At 48.0% G+C, this 24,679-nt stretch overlaps 1 protein-coding gene across 2 annotated transcripts in view; it reads left to right on the top strand.

The window, feature by feature from the left end:
* Positions 1–24,679, top strand: part of Farp1 (FERM, ARH/RhoGEF and pleckstrin domain protein 1) — a 229,758-nt gene that overhangs the window by 191,573 nt on the left and 13,506 nt on the right. The window contains exons 14-17 of one of the 2 annotated variants that reach the window (XM_034497328.2): positions 9,658–9,815; positions 10,790–10,879; positions 11,906–12,039; positions 22,471–22,552. In XM_034497328.2, coding sequence (XP_034353219.1) covers positions 9,658–9,815; positions 10,790–10,879; positions 11,906–12,039; positions 22,471–22,552 — 464 coding nt within the window. Of the gene's footprint in view, positions 1–9,627; positions 9,816–10,789; positions 10,880–11,905; positions 12,040–22,470; positions 22,553–24,679 lie in introns of both variants that reach the window. The other variant, XM_034497327.2, reaches the window with a different exon arrangement.

Raw genomic sequence — 24,679 nt, 5'->3', positions numbered from 1 at the left:
CTTTTTAACCATAAAACAAAATTTTCAGCTCTGAACCACAAAACTTTGCAAAGAGTTGTAAAGAGGGTAACATCCTTGCTGAGCTGCCACTATGCGCTATGTGCTATGTGGGTGTCCTGAGGAGCCTTCTGTGGCTGGATCACAGGCAGGAAGCTGGGCTTGTTCAGGAAGTGAGGCAGAGCTTGCCTTATGGATCTCAGAGAATCTTGTCAGCAGGAATGTTGAGAGGCCACGTTTCAAATGTTGAGAGACTCCATATTTACGCAAGTGTGTTTGGTTATTCTTGGCCAGCTGACTCGGTGGGTGATTGGTGGATCAAACTGACTGGATAGTGGTTGGCAGTTGTTCACTGAAGCAGTCCACTCACACCTTGCCTTAGATGTCTTGTACGCTCTACAGAGGCATCAGCAGTCACTACCAAGCCTTCACAGTGGGTGAGCGAGCTCATTCCTGTGGAGTTAGTTCAGTGACTTTGCTCCGCAGCCAGTGTTGTGCCTGTGTCACAGAGCTGCGCCCATCCCCCCATACCTCCTCCCCCCCCAAAGCTGCTTGACTTCAGCTCTTTCCTCACTCGGGACCTTTAAGGCTCCACATCTTAATTCTGGAGATGCTTGTCTGCATTTCTAACTAGAATTAGATGTGAAAACCCTGGATGACAAAGACAATTATAAGTGATTAGCTGTTCTTCATGCTGCAGGATGTTTGCAGTTTTAACATGTTTCTGAATATTTTGTCTGGTCTTGGGAAAAGCTGTCAGTTTGCCATAGGAAAGCTTGGTCAGGCGGGAACTGAGCTGAGTCCAGCTTGGTTGTTTTAACTGTGACTGTGGCCTCTCTAAAGGACTTTTTCTTACTGCTGCTTATACAGAAGTCTGATAACTAAATAGGAGTGAACTCTTTTAGCCTTGTAATGTGATTGCCTGTCACCTGTTTTCTCCTGTGCTGTAGCACAGTTTTATCCTGATTGGTTTTGTGCCAACCAAGCAATTTAACTTCTGCTCCTTAGCTAGTATTTAAGAAACTGACAGTCCCAGCAAATTAATAGTGCCCAAAAGAACTGGGGGCAGGTTTGTTTCGAGGCTCCACATCCTGTCATGCTGAGAGTAGTCACTAGCTGTCCTTACAGGAGCTTGTCCTCCACGTCAGAAGATTACAGAAGTTAGTCAGAAAAGGTGCGAGCCTGCAGTGAGCTGAGTGTAGCAGGGTTGCTGAGGTGATGAATTGTCCCCCACTGTCCCTGTGCAAAGCTCAGAAAGCACCAAGCCTTCCCAGAACCTCCCATGCTCTGACCATGTGGCCCTCAGGCTCCAGGGCTTCCAAAGCCCACAGTCTCCATCTGGGACTCACAAAGGATCTAAGTTTGTGTGACATTGAACTAAGGTGAGGAAGGCCAGTGATAGGGTTGGCTGTGAAATCGAAAAGCAGAGATCAGAGGGCTTCTTGAGAACTGCCAGTCTCTCCTCAGCAGCAGACAAGGTGCAGGACTCTGGACTGAAGAAGGAACATGGGCCTTGGGACCTTGCCTACTCAATGCTGCTCTGTAAAACAGTGTCTTATGGCCAGGGATGGAAGACAGAGAAACTCAGATTTTAAAGCACCCCACAGCTGCTCTAGGACCCCTTAACATTATGATGTTTTTTGGATTTTATTTTGGAATATAGATATAGATACAGATTCTTACTTGGTTTTCCATGTGGGTCTTTGTTAAGAGCAAACTGAAAAGGCAAGAGATTCCTTTAGCATGAAGAAATGCATTTAATGAGTTCCAGAGCCTGATCTGAACTGCTTCAGCCCCTGCAACAGTCATCTGGATGCCATCGATAGTGTTTTATTAGACAGGCATTTAATTAGAGGAAGCTCATGGCCAGATTCTTTCCTACATATGTGATTCACATTCAGGAATGTCTTACACCTCCAGCTTTCTCCTTGTGCTGTTTGGCCCTGAGCTTAAAATCTGAGTAATAATACTTTCTTCTCCTCAAGAACCTCTTTGAAGATTTAAACCAAGTCATGCAAACAAACAAACAAACAAAACCACCAAGATGCAATGAAGTCAGCCCCTGGCCCGCTCTGAGTTGAAGGGGTGCATTGGCCTCAGAGTATAACCTTGGTTGTGCGTTGCCAAGCATTTTTTAAAGGAGGATTAAAATCCAGATAGGAAACATTTTTAACATTGGTAAAACGATGGTAAACATGCTTAGAGGTCCATTTTGTTTGCTTTTCCTTTTTCATCTGACCACATGCGTTTACTCTGCTTTCTCCACTTAAAATGCTTTTTGTCCTCTGTGAGCAGAACTGCGCTTGCCACAGCTGCAGCCCTCCCTGAGTGAGCCTCCGAGTTACAGGACTCAGCATACAGTTAGGTTCAGTTTTACTCTGTGTGCTTCCATCTTGATCACTTAGCTTTGCCTGAGCCCTTGGGTTAGCTAGAATTTTAAGAGCCACTGTTACACTTCGTGGCAAGCTGTTTCCTGGTCCCCTCTCTCATCTGTCTGCATCACTCCTTTGAGTTTCTCCAAGGCATCCCTCCATCACATGGTATGGCCCAAGTCTGTTCTGCTGTTGCTGAATTCTGTGAACGAAGCGTAAGAGTTTTCGTAATCATCCTTACATTGAGCCAGTTTCTTTAAACTTGAAGGACAGACTCTGTAGCTTCACACTGGCCAAACAAACACACAGAGGGAAAGGCATGGTTAGTGAACCCCTCTGAGCAGGAGCTAACTAAAGACATTGACTTTGGTGACACCAAAGAACTGACTGGCACTGTTCTCTCCTTGCTGGTTTAATCCACCCCTTTCCTGTGTGATGAGCTGAAACTGCAAACAGGGAAATGAACTCACTGGGGACTGAGTACCAGGTACTGGTGGCTAACACAAAGGCCTGCCCTTGAGGCCAAAATTAGCACGCCCCATAATACCAGTTTTCCTTTAACTCATGAGGTAATAGTGAAAAACATTTTTTAAAATTCCATCATGATTCAGACATGGAGTCAGCTTAGATCATAATCGGTGCCTGGTTGCCACCGATTGGACAGGAAGCTGTGTGGTTCTTCCTTTTGTAGCCTAGAGAGACTTCTGGGTATGTTTCCTGGGAGCGAGGGTTGAAAGTGTGGATTTGTAAGTCAGCCAGCTGTGGCAGGGACAAGGAAGGGGTAGGTCTGTTGGAAAAAGGTCTTCATGAGGTGAACAGAATAGTGCTCTCAGAAAGCTATAGGTGAACCCTCTCACTGAGAGGCTTGTTGCTCTTCATGAAAACAGTCGAATACCTGACCAGAAAGAAGCTATGGAAGAGCTTAAAATTTTCGGGAGCTCTGCAAGCAGCCTGGGCTTTGCTTTGTTCAGGGTGACTACGTTGAGCCCATGGTGGCCATGGGCATAGGCTGGAAGGGGGCTCCCTGCATGCTTGTGGCTCTAGGACTGGACAGTAGCTTCATGGGGAAGGCAGCCTTCCTAAGGACTCTGGTCAGGTTAGCTGCTCTTCAATGACTCCAGATGACGGCTGTTGATACGGGAAACCTGCCCTACAGTGCTTGGGACAGAGTTTGAAAGGGCAACTCAGCAAAGCAAGGGTTGGTGCTGTGGCTGTGCACATTGGTGCCAGGCGGCACTACAGTTCCCTGCTGGGGCCAGGCCGGGCCATTTCAGAATACTGAACAGTGGTGGGAAATGGCAGAAGGCAGAGCACTTGGCCAAGGCACTTACAGAGTCCGGAGGTGGCAGTGGGTACAGGGAGCTTTGAGGTACTGGGTCTACACCAGGCTGAATCTGGGTGGTCAGCTGTCCCTTAGGTAGGACACAGCACAGGGGTCATTTAGTAGCGTGTGGCACAGTACTGACCAGTCTGTCATCCCTTGCGATGAACGTCTGTCTCATGTAACTGCCCCCTCAACTCCCTTTCCCCTGGCTTCCAGTGCCCTTTGTGAGAAGCAAGGCCTTGGCCCCCTACCTGCAGTGTTGCAGAAAGTCCACACTTAGTTCTTCAGTTACTGAGAATGACCGCTCTCTCCAGGAGCACCTGGAGGGGATGAGGGGTCATCCATCTCTTGCTCTCATGTCTTCCCGCCTTGGAAAATTGCTGCGAACCTCACTAACCGAATCTTAACACGATTTTAACACAGTTTCTTCCCGTTCTCTCTGTGTGTGCATTTAATCCTTGAGGTAATAATATGTTGTATTAATATTTTCTAATGCACTGAATTCATTCTCAAGTAGAAGAGGCTGGGGACTTCATTCTCATTTTTGTCATTTGTTTAATAAATTTAAGAGACATTCTTTCCGTTGTTCCACTGTACACAGTTTTGTCAGCATGTACCTACCTGGGAGAAGACGCTCTGTTTTGAACATTCTGTCTTGATCCTCGGAGCATGGCATACCTTCTGTCCCCCGCACTGCTGGAGCACTGCTTGACATCCTCCCTTTAAAATAGCCCAAAACCTTGTCTCAGTACCAATTTGTACCTGGAATACCCTTTGTAGAACACAACAGTCCTGCTCACTCTGAGGCACTTTGACAGACTGAAACATGTTCACGCAGGTGCCGGGAGAAGTGTAGACTTGGCTTTTGTGGCCTCATCTTCTCTCAAGGCCCTGTATTGTATAAGGTGCTGTGGGGGTTGGGCAAGACCTTGGAGGAGAACAGGTTTACTGTAAAGGGGGACAGAGTGCATCTGAGACAGCAGCTTAGGTTGGGAGCTCACACAGCCAGCCTACCACAGGCTGGACTTTCCTATTTCCAATGGGAGTAAAACACCTGATGTTGGTTGGCTTTGGTGGGCGGGAGTGGGGAGTGGTCTGTGAAGGAAGCCAGCCCTAGCTGGTGTCTCCACTGGGCAAGCCCTTTGTCCTTTCAGTGGGCACCCACAAGGTATGCTCCTCAGATGCGATCTGCGTTCACTTCCTCACTGTGCTTCAGTGCAGAGCGTCTGCACAGCATGGATTCCCGTCACCCGGACGCTCTCTGTCCTCTCTGATAACCATGAGTTTGGTCACTGAGCATGGAAGAACAAACTCATGTCAAATGTTCGCATGGTACTAATATCTCATGTTACTCTAAACTCAAGGGGCTTTCAGACCTCATCCCAACGGGCACCCTGCTGTTAACAAGCAAAAACCTGTTTGATGTAATTGTCCTTTCCCACCGATGGCTGAAGCTTTGTCCTTCCTACAAGACGGTACACTAGAGTCCATGTTTCTCGTCTCCACAGTGACACCAAGTTCACAAGTTCAACGCCATCTTCAAATAAAGCAGGGTTCTCCTTTATCTTTGCCCTATAAGTAAGCCTTGTGTGCGCTCTGCCATTTGACCCTGAGTGAAGCCTGTCTGTCTGTCTGTCTGTCTGCCTGCCTGCCTGCAAGTCTGCCATTGCTGTTGCTTGTCTGAATGGCTTAGTGACGAGATGTCAGGTGGGTACTTAGTGCCTCTTGAGCTTCTCTTAAAAGGACACTGGTTCTGAGAAGAGCATGTAGCCTGCCTCAGTCACCTAAGATATCATGAAGAGAACACCATCTCTAGCCCTGGTAAACCATGACTTCAGTCTTCCATGAGGGAACCTTGCCATTCCAGCTACTGGCATAGAGTCTGTTGGGCGGGGGCCCACCTCTGGCTCAGTGTGGTGGTGATTTCCTTAGGTGTTCAGAATAGATGATCTCCATCCAGATTCATTATCTTCTTTCTTAGTGGGAAGTCATGAGTTTAAAAAGAGCCCTGCATTTCTTCTGTCTCTCCTATGTATGCCTCTAGAACACATTCAGGGCACATAGGTAAAATCTATATTTTAGAGCCAGGTAACAAAAGATAGGATTGTAGCATCTAAAAACTTGCAAAAGAAGTCAGTTTATTCAGGAGAATAGTGAAGAGATTTTGAAAGTAGAAATTACCAGCGCCATCCACGTTCTCGTTTTAATATTTATCAAACAACAATTTTCTACTTTTTAAATCATCAGGTTTTCTACTTCTCTTTTTTTACAGGAAAAGAATCCACACAAAATACCTATCAAGTTAAAAATTAGACACTAATCAACTTACTGCTTAGTTTACAAAGCAGAACAGGTCTAGAAGCATGTGAACTGCCATTTTAATTACCTGAGAAATAGGTTGGATTTTTTTTCTCTCTCTCTTCCCAGAACTGAAGAAGCAGATCATTACTAGGAATCTTGGACCAGTCCTCAAAGAGGACAAGAGGCAGGAAGCTGGGTTGCTTCTAGAAGCACCAGCTTCCCCTAGGCCATTTCATCTCTGATGAAGAGCCTGTCCTGAGTCTCTGAGCTCAGCCTCTTGTGGGCCAGGAGAGAATTATGAATGTCTTCTAAATGAAAATGATAGATCTGTAAAGGCAGGCTCTGGGATGGGTGATAGACTGAAATCCTTAAAAACAGCAGGGCCAGTTTGAAGTCCCATAATTATTTGTGGGACAACAAAGTGTCTACTTAGGTTTGAAAAGGTAGCTACCAGAGCTGTGTGCCCTTAGAGCAGCGTGGGTGGGGGATTGCTGGCCCACCGGGCTGCAGTAAACGCAGACCTCTTCATAAAGGTTAGTGGGAGAGGAAGAAATCACTGGGCAGAGAGACAAAGGACTGGGGAGCTGCTAACCTGAGGGCCTGAGGAAATGCACGGCAACTTTTACAAGTAGGGAACAGTATTTTATAAAGCCATTTGAAATTTCCAGAGGTCCCTTGAGCAGTTGATCTTTTCCCCTAATTATTAAATCTCTTCCTACCTCTTGCCTTACTGTCCAGGTGCATCCTCGTAGGGTCCCTGATGAAGAAATCTGCTTATTTTCATTTGTCATCAGGAAAAAAAAAGTGGTTTGTTTGTGATAAACAAAAGCCCAAGCATCAGTCATTCCACAGCGTAAGGGCCAAGGTGCCTGACAGGTTCCTTCTCTTTGCTCCCACCACCTGGGGCTGTGCCTTCAAGACTGCTGGTGGGCTCAGCAAGCGTGAATTCTCTCCGCTTGGAGACACGGAACCCAATTCTGTGTAGTCGCCATACCCTTGAACCCTGGCTTGCTTTAGACACACCCTCCACACCTGCCAGTGTGGGCACTGAGCTGCCAGATCTGCTTTCTGCTCTTGCCAGCTTGTCTCATTGATTGCAGAGTGGCAAACTGTGACAGCTTCATTTGGGTACTCTATCACCTGTAAGGTGTCAAAGCCCCAAGGACAGGGCCTTGTCTCCATAGGCCCAGCTTCAGAAACTTGGGCGTCACCTTCCTTAGCCTCGCCGACAGATTCTTAGGTCAGAGTGTCGGTGTTTATCCGAGTCTTGGTCTGAAAGTTTACACACCCAGCCCTCTTCCTTTCATGAACAGACCCAAGGGCCTCTTTGGAAAAGGAAATTAACCACCCCAACTTGGTTATCCTCCCCCGCCCCCCAAACCCCCATGAGGCAATCAGACAGGGTTAGACCACGTGTGTAGAAAACCCTGCGGGCAGACCTAAACTTTCTCCAGCCTTTTCTATCCCTTGGCCAACTAGAGAGAGCAGCCTCCCACTATCTCTCTGAGGTAGTCCAGTGAGAATTCTTCCAAGCCTAACCAACTCTATCCTTTAAAAGGTGTCAGGGCATCACTTCTGTCAGACTCAGTCTGTTGCTTACACTTCCGACCTGCCCAGTCAGCTAGCTAACTGCAAGCCTTGCGGGGGAGGGGGCGGGGCAGTTGAGACAGGACCTTACCTTTACCTGTGGAGGGTGGTGTGGTTGTCTCTGAATGTGTGCACCTTACTTTCTCCTCGTGTGGCAGGCAGCTTGCACTCTGTCGCTGGAAACTCTTCACAGCCTGCCGGTAACCATCTCCTTGCAGCATGCCCCACTTGAAGCTAGCTTTCTAACAACTTTTTATCCTTGGCTCCAACTCTCTCAGAGAGGTGAATGCTTTTTCTGTGCCACGCCACCACTGCAGCCCCAAGGCCCAGCATGCCGTCACTTATAACCGGCCCACCCGATCTCGTGAGAGCTGACGGTAAGCCCACATTAAGCTAGATGACTGGTGGATAAATCAAAACGACTCTCAATTCAACTCAGCCACTCACAAATGCATGGAATGTTTCAATCTTGACACAAACTGCCAGAATTTTCTCTTTTCTAACTTCTATTTGTAGTGGTAACATTTTTCTGTGACTTTTTTTTTTAAAGACTAGTGTAGTATCTTGAAACAATGCAATTCCAGTGTGTCACTATTTCTATTTAACAGCTTTCATTCTTTCCTAATCATTGTATCCAGTTGTGCACTAGTGTCAATAAAATTGACATTTGTGAAGCGATTTCTGGCCTTTTTCTCCGGGATTTACGGGATCTGGTGGTGTGTGGGGTGATGGGGCCTCTGCCTAATACCAGGGCTTCAATAAGGTTTATTAAGATGTGAGAGGGTTTTTTGTTTGTTTTTTGTTTTTGTTTTTTTAATGCAGCCTTCTTTTTAGCCTTCCCTCAGCTGCTCTAGTCTTGTTTTCCAAGAATCCCTGGACTGATGAGCTGTCAGTAGGTGCAGCAGCTGCTTTCTGTTGTCTTCTGGACAAGGTGGCTTGTCACCGCTCTGCTGCTGACGCCACTCACAGGGCAGCCTGGGAGCAAGGGAGACTGGCGGGGATTCCCTCCTGGCTTGTACCTCCTGTACAGCTGAAGAAGGGAACTCTAGGGAAAACCACTTCACCTGTCCTGCGGAGATCCTTAACAGGGTGCCGGGTAGCAAGGACCAGGACTGAACACGAGGGCAGGCTGTGACTTCCTTTTCTTATAATCGAAACAGTTCGCCTATGTTTGCTCTACATCAGAATCATAAATACAATAGGTCTAACCACAACGTAGAAGTGTGTTTTGAAACACCTTGTGTAGACTCAGGGGGTTGAAGGACAGATATTTGCAAAATCACGTCGGCAGAGAGCGCCCGGTATCTAACGTCTACAGCTGCCTGTCGTAGGTAACCCACGTTTTCCTGTTGTTATGTGATGTGATACCCTTTCTAGAGGACTAACTGACCACCTGTCACCTTTGATTCACAAAGGGGAACTGTGATAATGGCCTCCTCCAGCTTGCATTTTTAAATGACCACCATTGCCTGTAATGCTAGTGTTTCTGTCCCAAAGAGTAGCAGACACGGACTGCCGTCACCAGGTACATGGAGCTTGCTTCTGTTCTGTAGAGTGGGGGATTAGCTGCTTGACCTCTGTTAGCTGCGACCCATTGTCACAAGGTGTTGTAGTCTGTCCTGAGTCCGCCAGCCGCTTAGATGCCTACTAGCTTAGTTTTACCCCTACCCCATTCCCCTCTGTCTTACGTGACCTAGATGCCATGTCTTCCTGAAGCGGATTTTAGAAGCAGAGGCGGTAGCTACCAGATGAAAACAGGATTGTGCGATGCTTTTAAGCTCCCATAATTGTTATCTGTGCAGAGGTCTCTGTCTTATTTTTAATTGTGTAACCAGGGCTGCATTGAGTGAGGCGGACTCTGTCTGGGTACCCTAACTCTTGAGGCAGCTGGTGTGGAGGGCGGGGACCTTAGGAAACCAAGGCGGTATTCACCAGCGGCAGCCATGTTCTAAAGACTGACCAACGTAAAAGTTGGGGAAAAAAAGCCCTCCAATCACAGAAGAAATTACTTTTTTCTTTCTTTTAAAACTTCTCATCCCCAAACAGGCTCCCTGACTGGTAGCCCTCACCTTTCAGAGCTGTCCATCAACTCGCAGGGAGGAGCCGCCCCAGCCAACGTGACCCTGTCTCCCAACCTGAGTCCTGACAACAAGCAGGCCTCTCCCCTGATCAGCCCGCTCCTGAACGACCAAGCATGCCCAAGGACCGACGATGAAGAAGAGGGCCGGCGAAAGGTGCAGATTCGTGGGGAAGACGGGGTGTAGTCAAATAACCACACAGTAAGCCATGCCAGCTCTAAGTGCACAGTTGACCGGCTGTCACTCTGCATATTCCCCAACAAAACCTTTCCTGGTGACTAACAATTCCCCATTCCTCGACAGCCGACCCAGACTGCTTGCTGTTTTTGTCTCTCTGACTAGCTTCATTCACTGGTGTCCCCTCTGTGGGGTTCATCCATGAGGTGGCGTGGGTCAGTGCTCCCCTCTCCATGTGACTGTGTCCACTGTGTAGATCACCCCGTGTGCATCCATCTGCCAGTGCACGCTTTATTCTCATCTTCTGGTATTCCATGAACATGGGCCCCAGACATTTGCAAAGGATCCCTTTAGAGCTCCTTCATGTACATACCGAGGTGGAAACCGGAAGCTCTAGTGGAAAGTGAATGCAATGGTTAGCTTAAGGCACTTCCTTTTACTTACTGCTTAAGGAAATCGTAAGACCTCAGTGGTGGCCTGTTTTGGGTTGCTGCCATCACCTGACACCCAGGGTCCAGGGAACTGAGACACACTGGTATCACCATCTCCTTTTGATCTGGCCCCTGACGCTGTAAATACCATCTCAGAAGATCTCAAGAAGCTAACTCTGCCAGCCCACACGTCTCAGGAGGCTGATGTCCTTGTTTCCTAGAAGATTGTGTAACTCTTAATTAAGTCCTCTAGCTGGTGGTAACACTCACATACCAAAAGCCACTCTTGTAGCTACTCCTCCTCACACACACACACACACACACACACACACACACACACACGCACGCACACACGCACATGCACGCAGCCAGGAAATAAGCTTATGTAGACTTGATAGTAGCTACCAAAAGGTTTTATCTGTTAGGAGGGAGCCTCTCAGGGAATCTTGTGACCAGGGCATATTCTCAGAGGCTACCACTCAAACGTGATTGCCATGTCTGCTTCTCTTGTGGATTTTGCAGAGATTCCCAACCGACAAGGCGTACTACATTGCTAAGGAAATCTCCACCACAGAACGCACGTACCTGAAGGATCTTGAGGTCATCGCTTCGGTGTGTGCAGTTTTTAGTTAACCTAATGTTCACCTGCTGCCCTGAAACTGGAGTTATGTAAATGTTAGGCTCTCTGACTTTAATTGTAAGGATTACCGATCCTGAGCCCGGGTTACGGCAGTCAACGTCAATGGTGTATTTATTTTGAAATGTTCTCTTTAAGAAATTATGATTGTGGTTTTTAAGTGCAAGGGAAAGATATTTCTAAAGCCGAGAAGATGAAAATTAAAGTCTACTGTCCGTGGGCACTAAGCCAGAACATTTTGTGCTTTGCTCATCACCGGATATAACTGCTTGTCTTTCCTTGAGGGAAACGTCAGGTTATCTCTATAGTAAGTTGTGCCATGGTGGAGAAAGTACCACTGACTGCCTTTGACTGCTGTCATCAGGCCTGTCCAGTCTAAAAGCACAGTGGCAGTGGGAGAGGGGGACGGAGGGGTTCCCAGGGGGCTTTGACCCCATGATTTTGAGAAAGAATATAGCCAGTGATGAGGGAGCCCCGCACTGTTGGGATGAGATTTGTGTTTGATGCTCTGCAAACCCTGGGACGCAGCTCCCACTCATGTTGGTAACAGCAGCTGCTGTGCCATCTTCATGCCCAGTATTTTTATGAAGGGTAGAGGGGACCGCTCCTGAAGGTATGAAGCAAAGGCTAGCCCACCATCCTGAACTCACTACTCCCTGCTGAGCTTCCCTGGATGAGGCCTGGATTCAAGTAGTTCCTCCCTGAAGAGATGGGCTCTGGCTTGAATAAGCCATGGGGAACCATTTGAGAGAGCAACCATAGCCATGGGGAACCATTTGAGAGAGCAACTGTATAAAGATAGGCACTTTTCCCGGTGGTGTGGGAAGGGGGGAGCAAGAAAGCCAGCCTCTGCCCTTGACAGCTCAGAAATGCTCAGAACCCTATGGGAAAGTGCATGGCCTCCTGCTGCCTCTGCAGACATCCCTCTGCCTTGTCCCTGTCCATGCCCAGTGGTCTCTGGGCACAGTCACCTCTGACTTGTCCCGCTGTTTCTTTCCCAGTGGTTTCAGAGCACAGTCAGCAAAGAGGACTCCATGCCCGAAGCCTTGAAAACTCTCATATTCCCGAATTTTGAACCTTTGCACAAGTTCCATACCAACTTTCTGAAGGAAATTGAGCAACGACTTGCCCTGTGGTGAGTACAGTCCAGTTTGCCATCAGTGTTTCCGTCCACACTCTCACGTCACCATCCCTGTCTGATCTCGAGTTATCCCGTACAAGCAAAAGAGATAAACGTCTGAGGCAAGCCAACCTTGAAATATTTTCCATTGAAATACTATGTGGGTCTTTGCCTTGGTCTGAGGACTCTTCAAAATGCATTTTCTTATGCTAATTACGTGGGACTGTGGGCTGGTAAGTAGAGGGACAGGAAGTGTTTGTGAAATAACATTTCACTGCTGCTTGTCTTACAGTAGTTATTGTGAAGTCACATATACATTGTATGTGTGTCCATTTGTGTGCATGAGTGTGTATATATATATTTATATGTATATATATGTACACACACATATATATAATAATAATGCTGTATTTCATCTAACAGGTTTTAAAGAGTATTTTGAAAATATAAAATCTATGCAACACATATGCACATAGTTTTACCTTATTATAAGGATATAAGTATGTTTTATTATTGCAGTCTATGTTCATAGTATCTGTGGACAAACATGCTACCTTGTGCATGTGATTCAGAGATAACTCTGGATTGGTCACTCCTGTCACCTTTATGTGGCTTCTAGAGGTCAAACGCTGGTCACCAGACTTACATGGAAAGTGCCTTTACCCATCTTAATAGCCCAGGATATAATTTTGTAAAATATTTGTTTTATTTGTGTGTGTGTATGTGCACGTGTGCTCAGGCACATGCTTGCATGAGTGTATGTGCATGTGTGTGTACAGGTGTGCTCACCTGTCAGCAGAGGGAGGCCAGAAGACAGTGGCGGGTCCCTTGGAGCTGGGAGTTAGAGACATGTAAGAACCACCCTGACATTACCTGGGTGCTGGGATCTGAACTCCAGTCCCCATGCCTGTCCAGCAAGTACTCTTAACTGCTGACCCACCTCTGCAGCCCCATAAGGATATATTTTAATATCATGAAATGACATGAGCAAAAACATCCAATACAGAACCAAAACATTAGCGTGATCTAAATATCCATCAACGGAAGAATGAGTGGTTAAAAACAATACTCAAGTCTCTGCTACGTACAAAATAAAGCCTCGAGGTGGGGGGCGAAGGTGACAGTATTTAAAAAAAAATGGAAAAATTTTGTTTACTGTGGAATGGAAAATCTGATGTAGCTTCACCTAAAATAGAACCTTTTCTAGAAGAAGATTGTGGTCCTTTTTAAGGCTCTTGGAGCTCACAGTGGTCACACACACGGGGGGGGGGGGGGGGGGGGTTTGATTGTCTTCCAGAAATGCATTCGAAGATGTAGGAAAAAATAGCCAAGGGTTTCTCCTATGCTCTTGCAGGGCGACCATGTGTGCTGTGCCCTCCTTGCTTTCTGATTGGAAGTGGGGGGAGGGGGACATTCAGTGACAGTGAGGTCCTAAGGAGCCCGATGATCTGAGGCTGTTATCTCTGGCACTTCCAACTAAAGCCGAGCCCCATGCCTGATTTGTAAGACCACTGTGCGGGGCGGCAGAGCCCTCCAATCCCTGAGTGCGTTAGTGTATAAAATGGCCTTCCCTTGGGGGGAGGGGTTAGCAGTGTTTACTAACCCGGCCCCAGCCTTGCTGAGGATGGGGACATGGGGATATCGATGGCCCATTCCAGCAGGAGCTGAGTGTAAGTGACAGGCTTCCAAAGGGAGCTATGTGTTCTTCAGTGTTGCCTCCCATGGAGGCAGGAGGATTGCTGCCAGTCTGAGGCCAAATTATTCAACCTGAGGCTCCCATTTGGAAGGAAGGAATGAGGTCGTGTGCCATTCAAAATAAAATGACTGAAAAGATAAAGGGACCTCAGCCTCAAACACATGACACGCTTGTCTGGTACCCGTAGGCTAGTCCTCTGAGACCTGTGATGAGACCGGTGAGCTGTTGTCCTCTTTGTACCGGAGGACCGAGTTGGGGAGTGAGTTTCCAATAAAGCCTAGCAGAGCAACTCCTTAGTGGGGAGTAACTGCAACTCTAGGTCTCTCCAGCAGAGGGCGCCTGTCCATTCCAGAAAGTAGTTATTCATGGTGCAGACTCCATCCCTGGCCATACCTGAAGGCCATGGAGGGACTGAAAAATGCAGATTGCTAAGATCCTGTCAACCCTGTTTAGTTTGGACTTTGGGGTTGAGACCCTGAAATTTTTATTTCTCTGGTACTTCTTAGGGTAACTGCTTCTGGGGAACAGCTGACACCTCTACCCAATACATGGTAAATACTGATCCTAGGATTCTTTGGTTTGCATTTCACAGAGTGAATTGAATTGCACTTCTTTGTTCTGTGTGCAAGCATGACAAGTTCATGCATGAAGGAAACAGACTATGGTGCTGTTTGTTAAAGGATTGATCCTGAAAGTGGCTCTTAGGATCTGTGGAGCTTCGGGATGAGCAGCCACAAGGGAGATTATGGGATGGGGCCTGTCCTCTCAGATTCCTGGTTTGCAGTCTGAGTGCTTGTTACAACAGGCAGCCACATACCTTCCCACCCAACGCGCAACACCATAGGGCTACTTTAACCAGGAAGGCTTTGAGCTCTGTAGACCTTCTTCTCTTTATGAGTAACTTGTCTCAGGTATTGTGTGGTAGGATCAAGAAGCTGACTGATGTAATAAGTGACCCTGTGTGTTGGGCTTTGCTCACAGGTGGTACTAGGCCAAGGGTCTGCAAAGGAGGATTCAGTGTCCCAGGGAACCACAGAACCCTGCTTCTAGCCTGGCTTTGGAGGACATATGGAACAGTAATGCCTACATAAAGCAGGCAGCCATGGCCTGAATGTATCAGTGAGAATAATGGGCCACAGTCAAGTTGATTAAGAAGGGAGTTTGCACAGTTATAGACAGACAGACAGACAGACAGACAGACAGACAGCCGGACAGACAGTTTAGGTAAGGGTTTATGCTTTTATGTATGATGACATGGGAAACACAGGCTAGCTCATGTTAATTAAGGCAGTTAAGAAGCAAAATGGCTGTTGTAAAACACTTGGCTAACACAGGCAGATGAAGCCCAGGCATCCCTTGGAGCTCACTTATGTAGACACCCAGCTGTCCGCGGCTGAGTGGCTTTTGCTCACCTGTAAACTGTGAATCGGAAGAGTCTCCTCACAGGACTGTTTCATACATTTAAAGATCAAGTGTTGATAGCCAGCTCCAAGTACTACGCCCCACACAGGAAGGAGGAAGATGATGGGTTGGATTATTTTATTTTATTTTATTTTGTATATATGTGTGATGTGTAGGTGTGGTTGGGTTCCGGCCAGGGTGGGTGTGTGCAGATCAGAGGATAACTTAGGGGGTTGGTTCTTACCTTCCATCTTGCTGGGGTCTCCCGTTTCTGTTGTACACTCCGGGCTGACTGACCTACATGTTTCTGGGTGATTCTGCTGCCTGCACCTCCCATCTTGCCACAGGTGTGCTGGGATGGGCAGACATAAGCAGCCATGTCCTGCTTTTAAAAAAACAAAAACAAAAATAACATGGATCCTGGGACTTAAACCTCAGGCTTGGCAGTCACTGACTTTAAACCATCTCCCGGCCCAACCTAAGCTTTCTAAAAAGTTAACTGGATTTGAAATACTCTTAGATTTGCTGACATGATAGATTTCCTGTGCAGGCCTCGCGCTCTCCCTCTAGATGAGCATTCTTTGTCTCTCGTGGAAACAAAGCAACAGTGTTGTGTTCTGCTGTCAAACTGTAGATTTTATTCCTTGCAATTTTCCGGCTTGGAGGGTTTTCTTTGTTTTGATTTGGTTTGGCTTGGTTTTGGTTTTGGTTTTTCCCGGAACTAGCTCTGTAGATCAGGCTGGCCTGGCCTAAAACTCACAGGGAATCCCCCTGTCTCTGCCTTCAGAGTACTGGGATTAAATCAGGTGCCACCGTGCCCAGTCCATTGCTGTTTTCAGTTATCACTGTTAAAAGGGGGAAAAAAAAGTAGAAACTTTTCTCTGCATCAGGAGTTCCTCAGATTTGGTGCCTGTGTGGTTTTCCCCCTGGCAGGCCCACAGGGGACTGTAGACCTGTCGATGGTGGGAAAGCCCAAGGCAGAGCTCACATCAGGAGGTTTTCTGGAATTTTTCACCCACCCCCAGTCTGTTAACACTCTTGTCCCTCTGTGCCATGCAAACACACCCAAGCACAAGATGGAGGCCCGAGGGCTGCGTCAGGCTGGCCAAAGCCAACATACACCTTCCTCAAAACAGTAACTGGTTTGATGAGTTCTGAGACATGGCTGAAACGCCTTTTCCTTTTGAAAGAGAAGGCCTGTTTACTCAGCTGTTCAAACACACTCAGAGAAAGCCACCTAGCCTCCACCTTGGGATGGGTGGACATTCCACCCAACTTTGAAACTTCATGTCTGAGATGACTTGCAAAATGTCACACACTGCTACCCCACCTCCAAGGTAGACGGAGAACCTATCCAGAGACAGATTCTCCAAGTGTGTAGTCTCCATTAGGAAGTGCTGTGATGTGTTTGTCACACTTGCACAAAAGAAAGAACATCACAGGGGCCTGCAGGGCCAGAGGAGAAAGGAACAGCGCCTTGCTCATGGTCCTGTCCCTGCCTGCAGGCTGCCTCCCCTCACTCTCATGGTGCTGAGGTGCCTGCAGGCTGCCTCCCCTCACTCTCATGGTGCTGAGGTGCCTGCAGGCTGCCTCCCCTCACTCTCATGGTGCTGAGGTGCCTGCAGGCTGCCTCCCCTCACTCTCATGGTGCTGAGGTGCCTGCAGGCTGCCTCCCCTCACTCTCATGGTGCTGAGGTGCCTGCAGGCTGCCTCCCCTCACTCTCATGGTGCTGAGGTGCCTGCATGCTGCCTCCCCTCACTCTCATGGTGCTGAGGTGCCTGCAGGCTGGCTCCCCTCACTCTAATGGTGCTGAGGTGCCTGCAAGCTGCCTCCCCTCACTCTCATGGTGCTGAGGTGCCTGCAGGCTGGCTCCCCTCACTCTAATGGTGCTGAGGTGCCTGCAAGCTGGCTCCCCTTGCCCTGTCTGGGCTGTCTATATGGTGTCTCTAATTCCTTTCTCTCACCTTCACAAAGCCTCAGATGTGTTAGGTAGCACAACACTGGGTTTTGATCTGAACACTGAACACCCTACCCCTCATTATCGGGAGCCTTTCCCTTCTGTTTCTGTCTGCCTGATCAGCAGGCAGAGGTGCAGGAGTGAGGAGGGTTAGTTCTCAGTAGCTCAGAGGAGCAAGCAGACCTTTCCACACCTCCCTCTGGTGTCCCTGGCCATCATCCCAGATGCTGTACTTGCCGAGGTGACAGCTTTGAGGTTAAATTTGTTCTCTTCCTCTGACCTCAGACTGAATATCAGGCCTGCTCAGGACAGCTTTAGAAAGGAACCCCTTCCCACGGCTGTGGGCTGGCTAGGCTGCGTTCCTGCCTCCTCTGCAGCAGACAGCCATCCCACAGGCCTTTGGATGTACCCCACACAGCTCAGCAGAGAGGCTGTCAGCTCCAGAGTGGCTGCTTTTGTTCCTCAACCTCTCTCAAAAGAAGCAAGCAACGTCCCCTATGGTCCATGTTGAATGATCCTGTCCACACTTGCACATGTGTGCACACGCATGCACCTCATTCCCTGCTCCCCTGACGGGTGACTCACACCTGAAGAGTCTCATGCTCCTGCTACATTGTCAGTACCCAAGATAACTGTGGGAATAAAAAGACAACCAAGCAAGACATGCACACGCAGGCGTGTCCTCTAAGACACTCACGTGTAGGCATATCCTCTGGTACCCCGGCCATGCCGAGTCACGCAAACAAGGAGTTAAATTCAGCAACTCGGTATCTCTAACCACCTATTGTGTGGAAATGGCTGCTCTCATGGGTAACAGACTTAAAAGAACTTTTTTGTCATTACAGAACATTCCCTTGAATACCATGAGTTCAGTTAACTTTTTAAAAATTACTTTAAAAATTCTGTGTGTGCACAAATGCACGCGGCACAGTCTATGGATGGAGGTCAGAGGTCAGCTTTCAGGAGTCGGTATGCTCCTTCATATGGAGATCCGTCCCATCACGCTTGGCAGTAGTGCCTTCACACTCTCCGCTTCGCCAGCCAAGGCACCATCAATCCAAAGGCCAAGACAGGAAGCTCGTTCCTTATCGTAGACCTTTTGTTACGAGAGAGGGGGCGGGCTGGGGTTATGAGCATGCTTAGATCTACACATGGTTACTCACATAGAGTGAGTCTCCAAGTTGGTCCGCAGAACTAGTCCTCATGTACCCTAGCTGGAGGTCTGGGAGGCGTGCTGTGAGACACCTCTTTTCAGGTTCTGGGTGGATCTTGTATTGAACGTAGGTTGGGGTTTGAGCAGGAGAGCCAAGGATTGCTGATTCTGACAGGCTCTGCCTGCCTGTTCCTGCAGTATCTGTCTGTCTCCTGTGAGGGCTACTGGGACAGAAGCCTCCAGCCCAGGGAGCCTTACTGTGAGTGTCCCTCGACCGCTGGTTATTCGTTGCTTTTATGCCCTTTTCTTTCTCCTTCCTTCCTGGTCTGTCTGCTGTCCAGGTGTTCATTCAGGACCAGAAAGCCCAAAAAATGCATGGTATTTGTCTCGATGTGTCTGCATTGTATACATTGCACGTGAGGTCACATGTAGGTTCCTGGAAATAAATTAATCACATTGTGTGGATCATGGTTTTCCTAAGTGAAATTGTCAAAAGAATTTTCAGCTGTTACAGTGCAGTAATTATCCAGACAACAAATACGTGGCCCTGCCTTCCAAACAAGGACCCTTTTCTTGTAGAGTTAAGATCCAGAGGATGTTCTGGACAAGTTATAATTACTTCTTCCTGTTCTTGATAATAAAATGGCCTTTGGGCTCTTCTTAGTAAAATAAATGCCTTAGCTATGTCGACTGGAGAATCCCACATGAGGCAGCAAGACTTCGAGGTTTGTTCCCAGTCCCATGGGCTTGTCCTGGTGTTTGACTCCTCTGCCTCAGGGCTCCGTCTGATCTGGGAGGGCAGGGCAGACAGATGTGCTGTGCTGTGCAGAGCTGTGCGTGGCTGCAGCCCGTTCCTGTGACATCACCCAGAGCTAATGCCCTATAAATGTGGCTTTATGCTGCATGTAGACTGTGTGTGTGTGTGTGTGTGTGTGAGAGAGAGAGAGAGAGAGAGAGAGAGAGAGAGAGAGAGAGCACTCTGACAGCACTCTTCTTGCTGAAGGTTTTAATAACAGTAGATTTTTTTTAAGCAAATAGTTGGCAGGCGAGTGCCTGACACGTAGGCTTGTCCCTGTAATCCTACTACCTGGAAAGCTGAGGCAGAAGGATCCCCACAAGTTTGAGATCACACCTTAAGATGGAGGGAGTGAAGCAACTTAAGTTTGCCGCCCACTCTTGCCCTTCGCCCTCTGCAGGTTTGATTTCGTCTTGGGCCGGTATTTAGCCATGCATGAGGAAGTACTTGCTTTAATAGAATCTGAATCTAACCGCCCCCTCCCACCCAAACCACTGTCATGGAAGAAGCTAGTAACTTGGTTCTTTGAACCAAGTAGACCTTTCACACATGTGCCATTTGATGTATCTGTAAATTCCGGGTCATCCATGTAGATTCCAGGAAATCTCCAGGGTGAGTTGTGCCCTTCCTATGTTTGGGTGAGTGTGTGTCATTTTGTGAAGAGCCTGACCCTCTGGCTTAGCAGAAGGGTCTTCCTTTGATGGAGCATCTTCTTGGTCTGGTGGGAAAGGAAAGAACCTTTCAGCTCTAACGAGGCGCCTAGTGAAGGTGCAGCAGGAACGCCTCTGACCCTCAGGTCGAGTCCTTCAGGCAGGAACTTCTGGGAAGTCAGTTCCCTCCTTTTGTCAAGTGTTTAGGTGGAGCAGTCATCATTAAATTATCAACCAGCAGATGGATCAGCAAAAGGCCAGATGTTATACTCACTAGACATTTAATAACCCCAAATGCCAGAGACAGCATAAACTCGCAGCAAGGGAGGGGATAATGAGCAGGACTTATAGGACTTAGCACTAGGCCAAGGATTGCCAGGGGCACCGGGGTCTGAGCCGGTTGCAGGAGTCATCCCTGGTGGCCCTGGCAAGCCATCTGAAGGTCTGAGAAACACGGACCCCAAGTCAGTAGGTTTGAAGAACAGTAGCATATAGAGTTGGCATCTTGGATTCAAGCTGTGGGAAGTGGGACAGGAGTACCCGGATGAAGGACGAGACAACAGAAAGGGAGAGTGGTTCCTCATGGACCTGAGGAGCAGAGAAGAGAGGCAGCAAAGGGGCTACAGGAACCATTCCAGGATGTTGTAAGCAGAGGGCGGCTGAGGGAGACAGAGCCGAGGTTTAATTAGAGAGGAGAGGAAGCATGGTGGTTATGACAGCCAGGAGGAAGGATGGAGCAGGGAGGCTTGAAGGCTGGGGAGTACAGTGGGTACACCCTTGTGCTGCTTCAGTGGTCTCTGTGCTCCTGGTTCTCGAGCACCGTCATGTCACTCCACGTCACGTCTGAACAGGTAGTTCAAGTAGAGCCTGCAAGTATGTGCTGCAGCGCCCTGGGGCAGAGGAGGGCGGTGGCCCCGTTTCCAGTCTGCAGATGTGACCGCTCCTGAACCTGATTTATGAGGCACACACCCTGCCTACCCCCACTCTGGTTCCCTGCAGGTCCCTGGTGAGCCACAGATAGAGGCAACCACTGGAGAAGGCTTCACATGCCCCCCACAGAAATCTCTTCTTGATGCTCTCAGATCTCTGTAATCCTCGGCTCCACCCACCCCCACCCCCCACACCTCATCTGTGGGGTCTTGTTTTGTTTTTCTTTTTCTCTTTGAGCAGCACTTACATCCAGTCTGATACCCCGTGCCTGGTTCTTACCATTCCTCGGTTAGCTTGGCTCTTGCCTGTCAGTTGCCTTAGCAATGGAGGTCGAGGTTTGCCTTGCTTATTACTCCATTCCTACCGCTAAATGAGGACGTGAACAGGCGTGATACAAGCGTAGCCCTAGAGACTAAACTGCCACGGCCAAGTGCAAGCTCGTGGCCTCGTGACAAGCATGCGTCTGTGTACCTCAGCTAGAGATAAAAGGAGAAAGATCCAGTTGCCTCTCAAGTTTGCTTTGAGGGTTAAATTGAGTCAGCGCCTATACTGTGCTCACTGTCCCCGGGGAAATAGTCAGCAAATACTGCTTTCTCTTGCTAGTTGAGCCCTGAGTTGGGAATGCATGCAGAGGGACTGAGTCCTAGTACTCTAGAGAAGGGTTCACCTCTATGGCCTGTATGTGGGAGGTGGGGCACGCTGCCCTACCTCACCCTACTTGGCCATCCATCCTGCCTGTCTCTGTCATCTGCCCCTTTTCCTCCAGGAATGGTTCTCCTGAGAGTCCTCATCACAGTGTTGCTTCCTTAGGGCTTTACAAGAGGCTCATTGCTTTTGATTAAGCTCTCTTGGGGACAGAGCCCCTGATTTGCCCTGCTCCCTGTGAGTGTCTTAGTCCCAAGGATGGAACGCGTGTATAAGCCCATTGGTGCCAGTGTTGTTTATGCTGACTTGTGTGTAGAAGGAAAAAAATGCCATCAGACGCAACCATGGTTATCTTTCAAAGACAAATGGAGACCTCTTGTTGTTGAGAACCTGCACTCTGCCTCAACGCTTTGGGGGCTAAGTGCTCTGGTCAAGAGAGAGAGTGGGGCTGCAGGGGCAGGAGACACGAAGAATGGAGACAAGACAGGATGTGATCAAGTCTCAAGTCTCTTCTCTAGTCTCTCGTCCCTAGTCTCAAGTCTCTTTTATTGAAGAGAATTCTGAGGTATTTATACACTTTTGCCACGTGCCTTGTAGGCGCGTGGATACCACGTGCCTTGCAGGTGTTGATATGACATAAGCCTTACAGGCGTCTATAGCGTGCGCCTTGCAGGCTTGGATAGCATGTGCGCCTTACAGGCATATATGGCCCGGATAGCACGTGGACAGCACGTGAACCGCATGCCTTGCAGGTGTGGCTACCACGCTGCGCCTTGCAGCTGGGGGCAGTAAACAGCAACACAAAATATGTGGGATATCAGAGTGTGCTTCAGCTGTTGTAGGCTATTGAAAACCAAATCTCTTATCAGGGTATATGGTTCCAGATGGCTGCAAAGATAATCTAGCCGCTTTCTGCTAAAAGTTGGCTCCCAACATCTTGTTGGTTTGGTTTTTGAGACAGGATCTTACTGTATAGCTCAGGCTAGCCTTGAGTTTACAATCCTCCTACCACAGCCTCCCAAGTGCCGGAATCACACGGGGATACAAGAGGAAGGCTCTACTGAACCAGGGGCTAATTCAGAATCTTCCAGCACTCGATGTATATGCTCCCAAGAAAAATACATAGGAACCACTAGAGAGGAATCCAGCTGGGTGATTGGGAGATGTCAAATGGGTGTTTCATCACTAACTCTGTGTGTCTACCTCTCTTGCCCCAGGGAAGGCCGCTCAAATGCCCACATCAGAGGAGATTACCAAAGAATCGGAGACGTCATGCTGAAGAACATTCAGGGCATGAAGGTGAGCTGGTTGGAACTGGTTCGGGGCCTGTCCAGCTTTGCAAAGCACCCAGGGATGACCATGTAATCAGACCGACCATTCACCTTTCTAAAGAATGTTACTGGGGAAGCTCTGAGTTGGAGATAAACCACGGGTATTTAGTAATACACAGGTCACTCACAACCTTAAAAAAAAAACGACAGACAATGTTTCTACTGAATGTTTCCTCAGTCAGTTGTTCTGACTTCCTTTGTGCATGACAGTCCTAGATGCCAGACTATCTAGGCCTTATTCCATGTCTTTAAACCCATGAAAGGCAAATCTGTTTTTAAACAGCAGCATCTACAGTGAAAGTGTACCCGAGAGAGCTAAGAAGCACTAGCCCACGGTCCTCTCCTACCGCTGTTTAAGACTCAGACTTTTCCATTTGGACACACTTTTTAGGGATGCCTGTAATACAAAAGGTTTTTGCTTTGATTCACACGATTTGTGTGCCGAACATACCTATGTGTATGTTTTTAAGAAGTGTAAAATCTCAGCAGCTGAGGCATGCCCAGAACCTCAGTTCCTGATAGCTGTCCCAAGAAAAGATCGACCCCTAAAAAGGCAGCCTCCATGCTGCCTCCACTGTGGCAGAGCCAGGCAGTCGTGCAGCCCACTGTCCATGGTAAGGAGTACCTACCGTGTAGGAGGACGCCCACAGAATTGAGGGTGCTGTGAGGCTTGAATTCACTCCCATTGTCCGTTCGGCTAGGTCACTGTGTTGGGATAAAGAGCTGCCCAAGACATTTCTTGTCAGCTTCCTGCTCTGGGTGGGGTGTGATTGTGTTGTGTTCGGAGGAGGCATCTGTGTGCTGGTGGTGTGTTGTTATGGGGTGGAAAGGGTGTATGTGGTATATATGGAGTGTGTGTATGGTGTGTGTATGTGTGTATGTGTGGAGAGGGTATCTGCAGGTGGTGTGTTATGGGGTGTGGAGGGGTTGTATGTGTATGGGGTGTGTGTATATATCGTGTGTATGGTGTGTATGTGTATATATGGTGTGTGTGATATTTGTATGTTGTGAGTATGTGTGTGTATGTGTGTGTGGTGTGTGTGTATGATGTGTATTTATTGTATGTGGTGTGTGGTGTGTGTGTGGTTTGTGTGTTTATGGTGTGTATGTGTATAATGTGTGTGTGTGTATATATATATATATATATATATATATATATATATATATATATATGGTGTGTGTTTGTATGGTGTATATGTATGGGGTGTATGTGTGTATGTGTGGTGTATGTGTGTATGTTTGGTGTGTATGTATATGGTGTGTGTGTGTATGGTGTATGTATGTGGGTGTGGTGTGTGTGTATGATGTGTGTGTATGGTGTATGTATGTGGGTGTGGTGTATGTGTATGGTGTGTGTGTATGATGTATGTATGTGTGTGTGGTGTGTGTGTGTATGTATGGTGTGTGTGTGTGTGTGTGTGTATGGATGCACCACTCTCCTTCTCCACGTCCTCAGCCCTCCCCACTTCTTAATGAAGATTATCGTGTAACTCAGTAGACCCTGAAGCATCAGTGTTTGACCCTATTTAAAGCATACCATGCTGCAGTGTGGGACAGCATCAGAGAGAAGCTGTGTGAGATCTTGAGGTGTCAGGTATCAATCAAGAAAAGCAAGCAGAGCCTGGCAAGGTTCACAGCCAAGTCTTAGCGCTGTGGGGTGGGCTTAGCACAGAACTTGGGTTTCTGAGTAACAGGCATCTTTGTATCTGTGTTTTAAAAATATATTTTGCTTTTCCAGTGCAATTTTAAGTTTTATTCAGAGCATATAGGGTCCCCCCCACACACACCCAACACTCATGGTTTTCACATTTTTCACTGATGTAATCAATACAGCTAAGATTGATGGACCAGTAATACAGTATTACCACTGCCTAAACCTGTGGTCCACTCGGGGCTCACTCTTGGTACCAGACATTCTGAGTGCGAAGAAAAGTCCCACCATGATAGCATCAGACAGAAACATTTTTAATTGATGCCTTAAAAAGTAAGTGCACTGTGGAGCTGGACCTGGTGGTCCAGTCCTGTGATCCCAGGGGGCTGAGGCAGGAAGACCCTATCTGAGCTAAGCTTGCTGTGCCTCCGCTGGCCACCTCTC

Source organism: Arvicanthis niloticus, chromosome 3, assembly GCF_011762505.2.
Source record: "Arvicanthis niloticus isolate mArvNil1 chromosome 3, mArvNil1.pat.X, whole genome shotgun sequence".
Taxonomy (NCBI): Eukaryota; Metazoa; Chordata; class Mammalia; order Rodentia; family Muridae; genus Arvicanthis; species Arvicanthis niloticus.
This window is presented reverse-complemented; position numbering and strand designations above follow the sequence as displayed.